The sequence below is a fragment of the Mustela lutreola genome, chromosome 9 (genome assembly GCF_030435805.1).
Source record: "Mustela lutreola isolate mMusLut2 chromosome 9, mMusLut2.pri, whole genome shotgun sequence".
Lineage (NCBI taxonomy): Eukaryota > Metazoa > Chordata > Mammalia > Carnivora > Mustelidae > Mustela > Mustela lutreola.
In genome coordinates, this window is record NC_081298.1 from 124902710 (window position 1) to 124919201 (window position 16492).

General features: G+C 53.0%; 1 protein-coding gene across 3 annotated transcripts in view; it reads right to left on the reverse strand.

Moving 5' to 3' along the window:
- Positions 1-319: 319 nt before the first annotated feature.
- The window catches only part of DPYSL5 (dihydropyrimidinase like 5), a 92786-nt gene continuing 76613 nt past the window's right edge, over positions 320-16492 (reverse strand). For all 3 annotated transcript variants that reach the window (XM_059132376.1, XM_059132378.1, XM_059132377.1), the window contains exons 9-13: positions 13585-13726; positions 12054-12196; positions 9970-10177; positions 4757-4925; positions 320-2994 (exon numbers count right to left, since the gene is read on the reverse strand). In XM_059132376.1, coding sequence (XP_058988359.1) covers positions 2909-2994; positions 4757-4925; positions 9970-10177; positions 12054-12196; positions 13585-13726 — 748 coding nt within the window. In that variant the 3' untranslated portion in view covers positions 320-2908. The remainder of the gene's footprint in view (positions 2995-4756; positions 4926-9969; positions 10178-12053; positions 12197-13584; positions 13727-16492) is intronic.

Below are 16492 nucleotides of genomic sequence, written 5' to 3' on the forward strand. Positions count from 1 at the left end.
TGGCCAAAGCACAGGACCATGTGTCGTCTTGGGGTTGACACGGTCGTAGCACCATGACATTTACAGAGTGAGAAGTCACTTGGGTGCTGGAGGCCCCGACCCGACCCCAGGCCGTGCCTGCCGCCCGGGCAGCTGGAGGGGTTTGGGTTTTCGCGTGCTTCTGTGGTTTCTGGGTGAGTACTGGAAAAGCCCTCCTCACGGCATTGGCTTGACAGAGACCTACTGTGGACTCCTAGCACTACACACACGCACACACACGCACACACGGGAGCACAATTGTCTGGTAACTTAATCCCACAAACCTAGAGAGCAGCTAAGGCAAGAACAACAGTATTTATTCAGCAAGTACAAGACCAGTTTGAGAGCTGCATTCAGTGCAACCGAAGACCCTTGGTATTTCAACCAGGAGCAGTGGGGCCGCGGATGGAGCTCGCTGGAGCTCTGCATGGGGGCAAGGAGTGGGCCTGCGGAGGGGAGGGGGCTGACCGTTCCTTTGGTCCCTTGAACCTCCTTCTGATTTTCATCTAGAAGCTCCTGGGCAAGGGCGGGGTCTGTGGAAGGATCGGGGGGTATATGTGTGTGTGTGTATGTGGCGGGGGGGGGGTGTGTGGAAGATGAACTGGAAGGCTTCTGGGGGACCGCTCCAAGATGCGGTCTCCCAGAGCCATCCCATGGACCATGCATCACTCGGGCGGAGGCACTCAGAGAAGGTAAAGCTTTCTTAGCCCAAGCAAGGATGCTGTGCCCGCTGGCTGCCACCACTGCTCGGCTCTTTGGCATCTGCCCAAGGCCCATGACCCAGCAAAGGGCTGGGATGAAGATGATGATGTACACTGTACCGAGGGGTCAGTGTCACGGCTTCCGAGGCCCAGATCCCTACCTACTGTCCCTGTGGTTGCCCCCCGCCCCACGAGTGCCTTTGCTGCCTCGGCTCCCCGGAGTACCGTCTCCTTTCAGCTCCTCAGTGAGAAAGACGAGCAAGAAGGGAGGATGTGGCGGCAGCTCAAGCCCCGCGGCAAGCCCCCAACATTTAACAGGTTCTGGGTCCGACTGAACACGTGTTATCGGGTTTATAAGAAAGGTCGATCTACCTGTGCAAAACAGAATTCTGCAAAACAGAATGCCTACCAAGGGAGTTAAGTCTTCTGGATGGTTCCATTCCCAGGTGGGATCTACAAGAGACGCCACCCAACTCTTCCTTTCCACAGCGGGGGTAGACAGCCAAGCTCTTAAGGGTCGGCATGGACACTCGTGGGGTCAGAAGGCCTGAACTTTCTGGGCCTCGTCTGTGAAGTGGGGAGAACAACACGTGTTCTGCAGTCGTGCGGGGCACTGGAGAACTCAGATACGGAAGTGCTTTGAAAGCATGTGAAGCAGTGAAGACATGGGCAGGGTAGACCACTAGCGTGAGGCTCCAGCGCAAGCCCAGGGTGCGCAAAGCGAATGTGCAACATGAAATCACCTCCCTGACCGGAGGGCGAGGCTTAAGAAGGGCGGGTGGCTGGGATGCCCCCGGCTCACTCGGGGTGGATGGAGATCACCCCGCCTCTAGCGTTTCCTTGGAAACCTCCCCTCGCTTCCGAGGCAGGGAGAGCCCAACCAGTTGTGGGAGGAGATGGAGGCCACGAGCAGGGGACAGGGAGGTGCGGACCCCAGGAGGCCACAGCACCCGTGCAGCAATGTGGGTTTTCGGCCTGGCCTCCTTCCCTGGCATCTAGCCCGCTCACTCCGGAGTCCCGCTCTCCCTCTCTTAGCAGGCATGAGGCCTCTTGCCAATCACACGGGAGGAGCGGCTGGGCCTCGGTCAGGCGGGGGGAGTTTACGGGAAACAGGGTGTTTGGGGGTGTGAATGCTGGGAGAGGCCGGAGCCAGAGATGGGAAGGCTGACTCTTGCTCCCGGAGATCCCCAGGCCTGGCGTACCAGGCGCCGCCTCAGAATGTAGGAAACTACCCCAGGAGAGGAGGGGACAGGAGGAGAGCCTGGGACAGGACCGCGGCAGCCCGGAAGATTCCAGGCGGGGGAGAAGAAGGGCCCGTGAGTCCAGCACCCCACCCCACTCCTGGTCTGTGCCCTAGGCTGTCTGGTCGGCGTCGAGTGCAGCGTCTCTTAGGTCCACATCTACTCCTGTTTCTATGCTATGCTAGTGACACGAAGCACCGTTATTGTTCACAGGGTGCACAAACAAGTCAAACCAAACCACTGCGCAAACCAAACGTGCAAAACAAAATCATGTACACGCGCCTGGCACCAGCCCTGTGCCCCGCCCAGCGAGCCCCTTGGGGCCCGTGCGCCCCCCGCACCCGAGGCTGGGGTGGGAGGAGGAAGAAGCTGGCCAAGGGTGCGGTGTCCCTGCCACACCCACACAGGGGCCAGCGCAGAGTCAGGAGAAACAGGACACCCTGGGCATGGCTGGGAAGCCAACACCTGTCTGACTTGGGAGAAGTGACCTCAGGGCCTCCTTAGGGGGAGGGGGTCTCTTCCTCCACCACACATCTGCTAAAGTGCTCCGGACAGCTGGCGGGTGGGCCAGGGGGCGGGGCACTCAAGGCTGGGCTTTCCCAAGGCCAGCAGGTGGAGGCGGGTGTGAGAGGAGGGGCTGGGCCGGGCTCTATGCATCGGGCTCTGTGCATAGTGTGGGTTTGCTGGGCCCCCAAAAGCCTGCCGGGGCCAAGGCAGGAAAGGACTGCAGCGGGAGGAACACATCTCAAAGTGCCTGTTAGGGGTTGGCTCGAAGCACAGTGAATCACGTGTCAGACATGGGGAGGGCCCCCCCCCCCCCGGGTCCCGTGGCCCCCCTCAGGTGGTGCAACGCCCAGCCCAGCCTCTCCCGCCCCCTGCAGCCGTGGCCAGAGGGTGTGCGGGCTGGTGGCAGCGGTGCGTCCTCACGTGGGGGGCTGGTCAGTGCCTTTACCAAATGCCGCTTGACCTGCCTCCAGGGGGAGCGAGGATCCGAGCAGAAGCTCGCTTTGGAACATGGTCATCGATTTGAGAACCTGCGGGGAAGGACACAGAGGGTGAGCTTTTGGGGGGCTCTCGTCTGGGCTGTAAAGGCACAGCCACCATCTAGCGGGGGGAGCTGGTAAGCCCTCTGTGGGTGTGATCTAACCGAACCCTCACAGCTCTATCCCATTTTCCAGATGAGGAAATCGAGGCTCAGGGAAGTCAAAGAGTGGCTGGCCCAGGGTTGCAGTGTGTGTCAGCGGTAGAGCCTGGATTTCAACCCGGGGCTTCCTGCTTCAGGGCCTCTGTGCTGAACTGCCCTACTATGCTCTAGCCTGAGCATGTGGGCTCTCGTGGTACACACATACCACAGACCACGAATCAGCCCATCAGCATGTGGACCTTTGCAGACATGCCTCACTGAGTAAGACGGGGAGAAGGCTGGGCATTCCATTGTTCTGGAAAATCAAAGAACCATACCCCAAAGGCCCAGCATCTTGAAATCCCAAGACTTAGAAAAAGAGGCTTGGTGTCTCGGGGAGGGAGTGGGACATTCTTCAGTCCCGCCCATCCAGAACAGACAAGGTTGGGAGGAAGGAAAGTGAGAGGACGCCTGCTGTTTGCTGAATCTGAGAGGGGTGGTGCCTGAGATGTGCTGGGAGCAGAAGCCACTGGCCAGCGGGCCCACAGCTCTGGGCGCCCTGAGGCTTCCGGTGGGGCTGGCTGCTGTGGGAAGGGCCGTGCCCAGGCAGCGGTGGGAACCGACGGCTCCCGGGACGGCACTCTACACCGCAGATGTGGTGCGGACTCCCAGCACACGTCTTGTCACTGGTGCAAGCAGCCATGGCCCTCAGGGTGGGCAACACGACTGGCTCTGAGGATGGAGAGGACCCCCCCTCCCCCAGACTACAAGGCCCTCAGAACAGGAAGCATATGTCCTTTGACCTGAGCTGCCCCCAGCACATGGGGGGCACAGGGGAAGCTCAGCGGGCAGCCCCTCCCCCTCAGTACCCCTCGGCCCCTCGGATTAGGAGAGCCTGTAGGTGCCGATAAATGCCACGCCCTGTGTGGAAAGTTCTGGATCTTGCTCCTTTCACTGTTCAGGTCCCAGTGCGGCCCTCACGGAGTGATGCCAGGCCTCCACCTGGTCGGGTTCTGAAGGCCGCTCGGTGTGTTTGAGGAGAGTCCTCCCACCTTCGAGCGGGGCTCCTAGCATCCATCAGAGCTGCCTGCAGGACCAGGCCACATCATAGCCTCACTCGTTCCCCGGTGGGGGCGCGCTACTGTTTTGGTGGCAACGACCCCCACCTTTCACTACCGCAGAGCTCCTGGGATAAACAAAGTCCCAGAGCACAGACACACCCAATATATCATACGTGGTATTACGTATATTAAAACTGCTGGCAGAAAAGGGGGCAAACATGGGGCTGAGGTGAGGGAGGAAAGGGAAGGGAAACACCTCTTTCAGAGGCTCTTGGGGAACAGGGATGGAGAGAGTGCAGTGGGGGTGCACGGCCCTCAAGAGGTTTCAAGGGGAAAAAAAAAAAAAACCATCTGGACTTAGAAGCCATGGGGAGAGCACCTGATCAGCTATGGCCTCTTGGGGTGGCTGGTGCCCAGGGACCGGGAGACCCTTCCCACCCCTCCTAATGTCGGTGTGTCTGTACTGTGGGACACGGCGCTCATCTCTAGACAAGGGGCGGGGGGAGAAGATGGAGAGAAGCTGCCAGGAGCCCATGCCTGGGTGGGCCTCTGCTCCCGCTACCCCACTGGGGGAGAGACAGAGGTCCCTGGCAGAGTGGCCCCTGTTCTTACCAGAGAGGCTGAAGCTGGACTCATGAAGGTCTCTCATGCCCCCGTGTCGGGTAACAGGCCGGGTGGGAGTGTCTGCGAGGGGCGTTCCCATCTCCTTCTTCCCAGGATGCACCACGACCGCGACATCTCCCAGGTAGGGAGTACGGTCCACTCCCTTAACCTTTAAGGTCTAGTGAAGGATGGAGAAGGAGAAAACGTGGAAGAAGGACACCGTCAGAGCCCGGATGCCAGGGCCACCAGAGCCCCCTCTACAGCTGAGAGGAGGCTGGATGTCGCCACTCTGCTCAGGGTCCAGATGACAGGCTGTGACGAAAACACCCTACATCTGGAGCTCAGGGAGTGGGGGATTCTCTCACCTCCTCAACAATGTGTGTGTGTGTGAGCACACGATTGCACACGGGGGCCCCTGCCTGCTCCCTCTCAGTGTTGGTAGGGTAACAGGGTAGCAGGCAGATTTCTGGGGTACTGTGCTCACCTGGAGCAAAGCTATCCCCTCACCCGCCAGACTCTCAAGAGGCCATGACTTTTACCGTGACCCGATCCACTTTGTGAGGAACGAAGCAAAATAAAGCTGATTTGGAGATGAGACACCCCCCACCCCCGCCCCAATGACAATACTGGTCGGTTTCATGCTCACAAGGCAGTCACGCTAAGAGCCCACATTCTGCGTCCAGACGGTACCGGCTCCAATCCCAGTTTTGCTTCGTTGAAACTCTGTGGCCTTATGCAAGTTACCTAATCTGTGTCAGTTTCCTTATTTGTCAAATTAGGATGGTGACAGCACCTATTACATATAGAACTGTTATGCGGTCAAACGGATTAATACACACAGAGCTCTCGGAACTGCTCTGGCCCGATGCAAGGGACATAAGGACCAGCAGCCCTAATCATGGTAGATGTCCTTTCCATGCGGTTGTTCACGTTAAAAGGTGCTACTATGAGGAGGACCGAGGGAGTTGGGAGTGTGCACACAGGGTCTGAAGCAACACTATAGATGGTCTATACCCCCGGCACCCACCAGGGACACAACCTCCACCTCCTTGCTGCTGGCTGCTTATTGGAAATCTTGTTGAAACATCCAGGGAATTTCCCGAAGGAACTTCAGCCTACGTGTGTATTCTACGGGCTTCACTGACCAGGGTGGGGGCGGGGCAGGGAAGGGGGGAAGGGTGGCAGCTCCGGCGGCTGGCTGAATCCTGAGCCAGTGACCCTGGCAGGCTACACCCCGGCTTTCGGCAGCCCCCTCGATGCCAGCTGCATACCCAACCCTCACCCGGAGGTGCTTTTTTTCCCCCTGGAGGCCCAAGCTCTTTAGGGGCCCATCATTTGGGAAAAGGAGATTTTTTGTTGGTTTTCTTTTTCTGCATGCATGCATTCTTTTACAGAAAGGCTGTGACAACAGGCAACAGAACAGGCTTTCACTTGGGAAACTTACATTGTCATTGTAATAAGTGCTTCAGATAAAGAGACTGGTGGGGGGGGGTTGAATTTACATAGTACATCAGTTCTGGTAGCTGGCGTTACTCCAGGGCCGCTGGCCTAAGGATCGGAATGCTGTGAACTGGTGTTCATTTTACGTCTTTGTGAGCTTGGCTTTTAGAGGGCCTTACAGTACTTCCTCTGCCCTCTGCTGACCCTATTTCCTGACTAAAATATCCTTTTTGGAAAGACCACAAAACTGTCATCAGATATTCTCCCTCCCCCCCAAATTGCAACATAATTCATCAACTATGAAACTTGTCATTTTAAAGTATTCAGGGGTGCGTGGGTGGCTCAGTCAGTTAAGTGTCCAACGCTTGATTTCAGCTCAGGTCCTGATCTCTGGGGTCATGAGATCGAGCCCCATGTCGGGCTCGTGGCTCAGCACCGAGTCTGCCTGATTCTCTCCCAATCTCTCCCTGACTCCCCCTGCCACTCACATACTCTTTCTCTTCCTCAGAAATCAATCGATCAAACAAGTAGATAATTCAGTAGTGTTTCAGTGGTGTATATTCCTAACATTGGGTGGCCCCCACAACCATCTCATTCCCAAACTTTTTCATCACCCCAAAGGCAATCCCACACCCCCTCCCCACCCCTCAGCCCTGAGTAACCACTTATAAGATTTTCTAGCTATGGATTTCCTTCTTCTGGATATTTCATATAAATGGAATCCTAAAATATGTGGTCTTCTGTGAATCGATCCTTTCACTGAGTATCAGGTTTTTAAGGCTTTGGTATGTAGGGTGGACTATTTGTTTGTACTCTTTCCTGTTCTGGCTCAGGAACACGGATGGATACACCTCATTCTGTTTACCCACTCAACAGCTGATGGACATTTGAGCTGTATCCACTTCTTGGGCTCTACAAATAAAAATTCATGTAGATATATATTTTTATTTCCCTTGAGGATATACCCAGGAGTAGAACTGCTGGCTTATTTGGTAACTCTAATATCTAACTTTTGGGGGAACTGCCAGTCTGTTTCCCAAGTGGCTGCGCCATTTTACATTCCCGCCAGCAAAGGATAAGTGTTCCAATTTTTCCACGGCCTAACCAACACGTTATTTTCCAGTTTCCTTCTTAAAATGACAGCCACCCTTTGTCAGACATTCCAGGGTATGAATGCCTCCCTCTTTCTGCTCTCGCCGGTACACTCTCCAGAGGCTGGCTGAGGCCTCCGCCATTATCCACATCCGAGGAGCAGAATGGAGATGGGACCATTCACCTCCTGACAGACCCTGAGTTTGCTTTTGGAATGAACACTGTGATAACTGAGGCCACTCTTACTTCATCCAGACTGGGAAGGAATCAGACAATGGTGGAACCTCGAAGGCCTGCCAGCCAGCGAATCAAGAGGAACCCAGTGGTCACGGACACACTCTTGGGCCTTCGAGAACCTGGAACTCCCTGTTTGCTGGATCACTTAAAATTCTTTTTTTAAATTTTTTTAAAGATTTTATTTATTTATTTGACAGACAGAGATCACAGGTAGGCAGAGAGGCAAGCAGAGAGAGAGGAGGAAGCAGGCTCCCTGCTGAGCAGAGAGCCTGACGTGGGGCCCGACGCGGGGCTCGATCCCAGTACCCTGGGATCATGACCTGAGCCGAAGGCAGAGGCTTTAACCCACTGAGCCACCCAGGCGCCCCGGATCACTTAAAATTCTATCTGGAAATCAGGGGCGCCTGGCTGGCTCGGTCAAAGGAACATGTGACTTTTGATCTTGGGGATGTGAGTTTGAGCCCCACATGGGGTGCAGAGAGATTACTTAAATAAATAAAACTAAAAAAAAAAAGAAAAAGAAAAAAACACACAAAACTATCTGATAATCAAAGATGGGGAATGGAAACCTGCACTACCCTGCTCTGTCTGGCATTTCCCTTGTCCCCTCACACACACCCCTCCTAGCCCACGAGGGCGGCACCATAGTTGGTGAAAGAAAGCTGTGGTTTTTGTGAATGAACTTGTACAGATAGCCTCTACTGAATAACGAAGTCTTGGTGAGGGCCCTGAGAGTTCGGGAAGGCCTACTGGCCTCCAATTCCATCTGGTGGAACCTTCCTTCCGGGGGCGGGGCCTCATGGGCCAGCCAGAGGAGTGGGTGTCCAGGGAACGGCTGGGAGGGCACAGGCTGTGGCAGCGGCTCCTGGAAGCCTTTGGATGGTTCCAGGAAGGAATGAGAAGGGGAGCACCGAGGGGAGGCCTGAGGCACCAAGTAAAGAAGCTTGGGTTTTGCATAAAGGACTAGAGAACCAAGAGACTAAGAAAGTTTGGCTGATCCAGGGGAGAGGTCATATGATCATTTCATGGCAAGTGCACCAAGCCCCAGGCGGCTCTTCAAAGGCCTGTTCCTGAGACACTACGGAGCAGATTTCTAGAATAGTCACATGGCAGCTGAGTCTATTTCTCATTCAGGGTCCTTCATACCTTTGGTCCCTGCTAGAAACCAGAGCTGATGATGAGTGGAGAGCACGGGGCCTGTGAGTAGGAAGTTGATGCTGGTCTGGGACAGTGACCACAATGTGTGTTGGGGGGAGGCAGGGTGGGGGTGAAGACGTCACCTGGAAGTGTCCAGAAAAGGCACCCCCCCCAGCCCAGCGGCTACTTAGGGCCTCTGGCTGAAAAACACACAGACCATTTCACTGGGTCTCACCCCTGCACAGACCAGCAGCTGATGGACAAGGCTGAGCTGGGCAGTTTACCAGAAATCTGCAGGGAACCACCTTCAGAACACACAGTGAGCACCTGCTGTGTACAGAGGACTGGTATGTACTGGGCAAAAAGAATAGAAGAACAGGAGAAGCTGGGTGAGGAAATTAAAAACAACAACAACAAAAACATCACCATCTTTCAAGTGTGCCATGATTCCAACCCCAGCATCCCAGAGTCTAGGCAGGAGAGCTGCTGGACCCTCAGTCATGAGAGAACGCTTGCCCTATCTAGATAGCAGCCTCTGAGGTCACACTAATGCTGCCTTAGGCCACAGGAAGGGGAGAGGAAACCGCACGATGCTTCCAGCTGTCACAGTGTCAGAGCTGTTCTCTCCTGATGATTTGCGATCTCCGCCCAGAGGTCAGACCTGCTTCCCAGGACCTGGAGCGGTCAGCAAGAATTTGGGCCAGATTCTCCAGGCCAGCTCTCAAACAGAAGGCTGGACAGTCAACCCTTGAGCAATCAGAGCACAGCCAGTCTTCCTTAGGGTGACTCTGTCTCCTCAAAGGACAGAACCCCTGGGAACAAGGAGAAGCCCCAAATTTTGGTGAACAGGGTGCTTATGGACTCCAAGGACTGGGCAGGACCCTTGAGATATGAACTATTCCAGACCTGGCCTGACCATTAGCAGTGTTGGCGGGGTGGGTGGGGCGGGGCAGTCTGAACCACCGGCAAATCCCACCCTCCTTACTACAGTCACAAGGGAGGGGGAGGTTTCAGGGAAAGAGCAACTCCAGTAACCCAGGCCAAGCCAGGAATCCCATCGGAGGATGGGCAAGAATCTTCCAGACGCTAGATGTTGGGGACATCTGTGAGCACCTTGTAGTAAGTATTCCCTTAGCTCCAGGGGAATTAGCGCCTGTGCTCTTTGCATTGGTCCCAAGTGACCATTCCAGACACTAGGACTCAGTGGGAGAAGAGAGAGAGAGAACATGTCTGAGATTTAATACAGCCATTACTGAATTCCCCAAAAGGGGGCTACTACCTTGTCCCATACCCTTCTTCTCCTTCCCTCACCTTACCTTTTCTCTCTGGACTAGCTTCTTGTAGACGGTGTCCGGGAAGGACCTCAGGGGATAGAACTTGCCAGTGCCCTCCGCACACATGAAGACACCGTTCTCGTACACGACTCGGCCCCGGCTGATGGTGACCAGGGGGACGCCATGGCAGCGCATGTTCTCATACAGGTTGAAGTCTCCTCCCTGCACCTGGGTGCTGGCTGAGATGGTCCTGGGGGAGAGGCAGCGGTGGGAGAGAAAGCTCTGAGACGAGCTAAAGAGGTCTCGGCTCAGTGGGAGGGGGCGATGCTCAGTGGGAGGGGGTGATGCTCAGTGGGAAGGAATAACCCCCAAAGCTGGTGGTTGCAGGCTGAATTGTATTACCCCCCAAATTTATACGCCGAAGCCCTCACCCCCAGTCTCTGAATGTGCCTGCATTTACAGATGTGGCTCTAAAAGAGCTAATTAAAGTAAAATGAGGTCATACGGGTGGACCCTAAACCAATCTGACTGATGTTCTTTGTAAGAAGAAATTCAGACAGCAGACATGGACACTCAGAGCAAAGACCATGTGAGGACAGAAGGGAAAGACAGTCATTTACAACCCAAGGGGAGAGGCCCTAGATGAAAGCAACTCTCCTGAACCCTGCGGACACCTTGATCTTGGACTTTAAGCCTCCAGAACTATGAGAATATAAATTTTTGGTGTGTGAGCCCTCCTCTCGCCCTGTCTGTGGTAGGGTTAGGGCAGTCCCAGGAAATTAATCAACTGGGTTAAACTCTAGCATTGTTTTGTTTTTGCTTTTAGATTTATCTATTTTTGAGAGAGAAGGAGAGCAAGAGCATGAGCAGGAGGGGCAGGGGGAGAGGGAGAATCTCAAGCGAACTCTGTGCTGAGCACAGAGCCCGACGCGGGGCTCGATCTCACGACCCTGAGATCATGACCTGAGCTGAAACAGAGTCTGACACTTAACAGACTGCGCCACCCAGGCGCCCCTAAACTCTAGGGATTTTTCTGCCAATAGTGATCCATGACAGCCACACCTCTACAGCAGCAGGGGCCTGCCCCCCAGCATCAGGAGGCAGAATGCTCTTTGGAGAAGAGTGTAGGTATCCTGGCACCAGGGTGGACCTTCTTTTCAATTCAACTTTTTATTTTCAGATTTCCATTCAATGTTTGCCTGTCTTGTTCACTTCTGGCTTGTGCCCCTGGCAAACTGCCTGGCAAAAGGGGCACTTAAAAATCTGTTGAGTGATTGAATGAAATTTAATATGAAAAAATGGTTTCCAACTCCCCTGCCTGGATCTCTGAGTAAAAACCACGCTCTGTATCCTGCGGCATGGTGACTCTGGACACACTTCGTATAATCACTTGGCTCGTGGTCACTAGTGTGTGGCTGTCGAGCACTGTGCTCTCTGGATTACCCAACACCCTCCCAGAGGGAAGCAGGGGGTGTGGGAGAGCCCAGAACGCCAGGGTATCTGTCCCGTTCAGCTGCTTCTTAGCTATGTGATGTGGGGAGCTCGCTACTCTCTGGTGTTAGTTTCTTCAATAGAAAAATGGAAATAAAAACTCCAGCATGAATGTTTTTTGGGGGTGGATATCAAATGAGCTCATTGACGTGAAGCCGCTTTGAAACGCCGTGAAGAGCTGGGCCCGTGGGGAGGCTCTGTAGCCGGTCTTAAGATTGTCTTGTTCAGGGCGCCTGGGGGGCTCAATCAGTTCGTCATCTGACTCTTGATTTTGGCTCTGGTCAGGATCTCAGGGTCGTGAGATCGAGCCCTGCATGGGGCTCTGCGCCGTGTGGGGAGTCTGCTTAAGATCTTCTCTCTCCTTCTCCCTCTGCCCCTCCCTGCTTGCTCCCTCCCTCTCTCTCTCTCTCTCTTTCTTTCAAAAAAAAAAAAAAAAAGATGGTCTTGTTCATTGCCACATGCCTAGTGCCCAGACCATGGCAGGTCTTTAAAGAGTTGTTGAATGGAGTCACACCTCACGGGTGGACTTCTCTACGCTAAAGGCGGGCAAAGACGAGAAGTTGGCAGAGTTTGGTAACATAAGTTCCTTCAAACCCCATATCCCTCCAGGGCTGGTAGCTAGCAGCGGGTTTTACTTTGTGGCTTCGGGGTCCCACACCACCACGTCGGCGTCAGCTCCGGGGATGATGCGGCCTTTGCGGGGATACAGGTTGAGAAGCTTCGCTGCATTGGAACTGGTAACGGCCACAAAACGGTTCTCGTCCATCTTTCCGCCAACCTGAAACATTGCAGAAGTGCCAAGTCAACCCAACACTGCGTGTGCCTCAAACCTCTGGTCACCCTTGCCTCTGGCCGGTGGACTTTTAGTGGGTCAGAACAATGGGACCAAGAAGGACAACGACGCGGGCACCATGGCAGACGAGCCAACCTAGTCGGCTCGGTCCCCTTGCTCACTCCTCGCTCCTTCATCCAGCAACAACGGTGAGTGGGCCCTTTGCAAAAGGTGTCTAGCCCGGTGGAAACCCACCTCCTGTTATACAACCAGCTCTACTCATGCGCTCACTACAGAGGGGTAGCTTCCCTTCCCCCATGAAGGGACATATATTCTGGTCTCTCCAAAAACCTCTTCCTGCCCCAGCCACCAGCGAGAGCACCGTGGACTCCCTTCAAGGGGGATTCCTTGGCCACTCCTGCGTCCCCCTGAGCTGGTGGCATCATCTTGAGAAGGTGAAATCTCCTTCGGCTCCTACTTTGCTGTAGCTCCTTTGTGATAGGTCAAGACCAAAGATACTTATCCTTCATGGGGAGAACAGGTGGTATTTAAATGAAGTCCTAGTCCCTATCTTTTCTGAAAAGCAATTAGGGAAAATATATGAAGAGCCTTAAAGATGTTCATATCCTTTGGGCCAGAAATCTGCTTCTAGGAACCTATCCTAAGGAAATAATTAGAAATGCTGACAATATATATACTTATGAACAAAGAAATTCTCTGCAGCATTCTTTGGGAGTGCAAAGATTTGAGACAGCTCAAAGTTCCAAACCTCAGAGAAGGATGAACAAATGTGGTATTTCCATCGGAGGAAATGTTATTTAGCTCTTCAAAAAGATGTTTTATTATTTACTTATTTTTAAAGATTTCATTTTTTTATTTGACAGACAGAGATCACAAGTAGACAGAGAGGCAGGCAGAGAGAGGGGGGGGGGGAAACAGGCTCCCCGCTAAGCAGAGAACCTGATGTGGGGCTCGATCCCAGGACCCCGCAATCATGACCTGAGCTGAAGGCAGAGGCTTAACCCACTGAGCCACCCAGGTGCCCCTCAAAAAGATGTTTTAAAAAGAACTTTTACCGATAATTTTTGCTCTTGACTGTTACATAAAAAGAAAATGAACCCAGTTATTAAAATAATATGCAGCACACACGTAGAACTGGGAAGAAATATATCAGAATATTAATCATTTAATTTCTCAGTATGGAATTATGGAGATTTTCCCCCCTAATACTTTTCTGTATTTTCCAAATTTCTAGAATAGGCTATACTACCTTTCTGTTTGGGAGAGTGGGTGGGGGTTGGGAAGACCTTTTTGGTTTCGTTTTTGAATGAAACAGGGAGCCATGAGTGAAAACTCCTGCTAGGACTGGAGCGGAGACGGGCCCCGGAACATACCACTCCTCTCTCCCAGATGACACTCAGGCGGTCTTGCACGCCACTCACTCCATGCGGGATCTTGGTGAAGTCCTCCTTGCCCATAGCTTTCTGCTTCGTAGTGAAAGGCCGGTGATCTGATGCCACAATGTTCAGAGTATCACTGGAGAGAGAGAGAAGGATGTGACTGCTAAGGGAGGGAGGCTAGGGTCCCAGACGGCAGGGACAGATGCAGGGGAAAAGCTTTCCTTTGGGACGTAGGCCAAGCTGATCTCTGAAGTATGATCTCAAACAAGTTACTTCATCTGTGTGAACCTCAGTTGACTCATCTGCAGAATGGGAATATGGGTAGAGTGTGACACCGACTGTCAGCGTCCCAGGAGACACGGAGGAGAGCTTTTGGGACATCATCTTTTTTTTTTCTTAAAAGGTGAGGCACTTTTTTTTTTAGATTTTTATTTATTTATTTGACAGAGAGTGAGATCACAAGGAGGCAGAGAGAGAGGAGGAAGCAGGCTCCCTGCTGAGCAGAGAGCCCGATGTGGGGCTCGATCCCAGGACCCTGGGATCATGACCTGAGCTGAAGGCAGAGGCTTTAACCCACTGAGCCACCCAGGCGCCCCGGGACATCATCTTTTAAGAGCGAAGACTGCAGGTGAATAAAGACTGAACTTAGCATTTTGCTCATGTGAGGCCCAGATGCCAGTTTCCGCTCATCGCCTTCCTCAACCCCTACCAGTCCCTGCTGGTGACAAGCCTGTGCTGGGCAAAACATTTACAGGTTCAATGCTCAGCTTTGCTAAACAACTTGAGGCCGTCGCCTTTCTTGGATGTGGGGCTCTAACAGCACCGAAGGAGAAAGGAGGGACAAGACAGAAGAGAAGTCTGCCTTCATAAACCAGTCACGATGTACAAGTCAGCCCGTTCATCACCCCTGTCCTCCATGAGCATCAGAGGGTTACTGAGGCTGGCCTCCATGTGAGGCTGTGGGAGGCTACGGTGTGGTGTGGTTCTTCAGGGCTTCTGGGCTGGCTAGGAACTCAGGGCAGAGACTCAGGATGGTGAGACGCCAGACTCTGCCAAATGAAGGTGGTAGAGCCGGGCCCCATTCTGAGATCTCTGCAGCCGAGGGCTCAGAGGTGGTGAGGGGCGGAGGGGGAAGGGTGCCACATTGCCCAGGCTGGGGCAGCCTCAGGAAGAAACACTGTTGGAGGGCAGGCAGGGTCCGAGTTGGAGGATGAAAGTCTTGTGAGAGAGGGGGACAACCGCTGGGACCACACAGCAGGAGCCCTGAGAATCTAGTTTATTTGTAGGAAGTGATAAAGCCTTGGCAGTACCTGATGGCTGCCCACATCCAAGGGGGACCTGGGAGCAGAAGGCATTCTCTGGCTTGGTGACCAGATCTGTAAGGCCCTCAGATGACTTGGGGTCAGGCAGCACATGGGGTACTGGGCTACACACTGAGCCCTGGCGGGGCTCATCAGTCACAGCTGTTGCCAAATGACTACTGTCTTTGGCCAGATCCCCAGTGAGATGACTTTGCTCTTCCTGAGTCAAAGCTCCTGCTCTGGGCCTCCTCAGAGCCTGCGGGAGGGACTCCCCACACAGTGGATGGTTTGTTCTAGGGCCCTGGGGTTACCTACATTCCCTGGGCCTGCAGAACCCAATAGAGTTTCACCTTCTCCTCAGGGGCCTTCCAGACACCCAGGCAGGGATCGGATCCGAAGACTGTTAGGGTCACCAACAGAGGGTTAGGGACCTCAACTCCCATTCTTTAACCAGGTCTTACTGAGTACCCACTTCAAAAAAAAGACACAAGTAGGTGCCCCTGGGGCAGGTGTGAATGAATGTGAATGAATGTGGTCACGTTCCAGAAGGGTTTTTTGTTTTTTTTTAAAGATTTCTTCTGTATTTATTTGAGAGAGCAGGGGTTGGGGGAGAACGGCCAGAAGGAGAGGGAGAAGCAGGCTCGGGCCCTGGGATCATGACCTGAGGTGAAGGCAGACTGGCGCCCCCTCCAGAAAGGCTTTTGAGGTTGCCTAAATGTCTAGGAGATATGACACACCCAACCATAAAATTTAAAACATGACTGGCTTTCTGAAGTCCTTTAAAATTTTCCATAGTCAAATGAAAAAAAAAAAACCCTTCTGGCCCCTTTAAGAAATTAGATTTTGCACAGAGAACAAACTGGTGGTTGCCAGAAGGGAGGGGGGTAGTCTGACGGGCACATGGGTGAAGGGGAGGGGGCGGTACAGGCTTCCAGTTCTGGAATGAGTAAGTCACTGGGACGAAAGGCACAGCCCAGGGGGTCTAGTCCGTGGCACTGCAACAGTGTTGTAGGGTGACAGATCATAGCTACACCTGTGAGCCCAGCCGTAACCCACAGAGCTGTCGACTCGCTGTGACACACCCGAAAGTAATGTCACATCCTGTGTCAACTACACTTCAATAAAAAAAGAAAAAAGAAAAGAAATTAGATTTTAAATAAAGGATAAATCCTTCCACCCATAGATTGTGCCTTTTACCCTGACATGTAAGAAATCACATCCTAGAGTAGATCCTGAGGAAGCCGCACGGATTCTCTTATAGGAATATGACAATCGGTGTCTGTGTTTCTAATCAAGTATTCTGTGCAATGTCAGTTAGCACCAGCAATGCATCCTAAAGGCAAAAAAGTAATTATAAACTCCTGCAAATCACGGAGATGTTAAAACAATGCTCCAAATTCTATAAAATTGCACATTTTTACAATATGTGCTGATTTTAAAAAAGGACTCAAACTACTCTCACAATAGTTCACATGAAATTACAATTCGACTTGAGTGAATTTATTTACATAATTGAAATTAAAAATAGGCTAGACATAAAAACTTCAATTATTCAATTAATAATACTCTTTTACCCCCCAGCCTATTTGAATTTGGGTGCG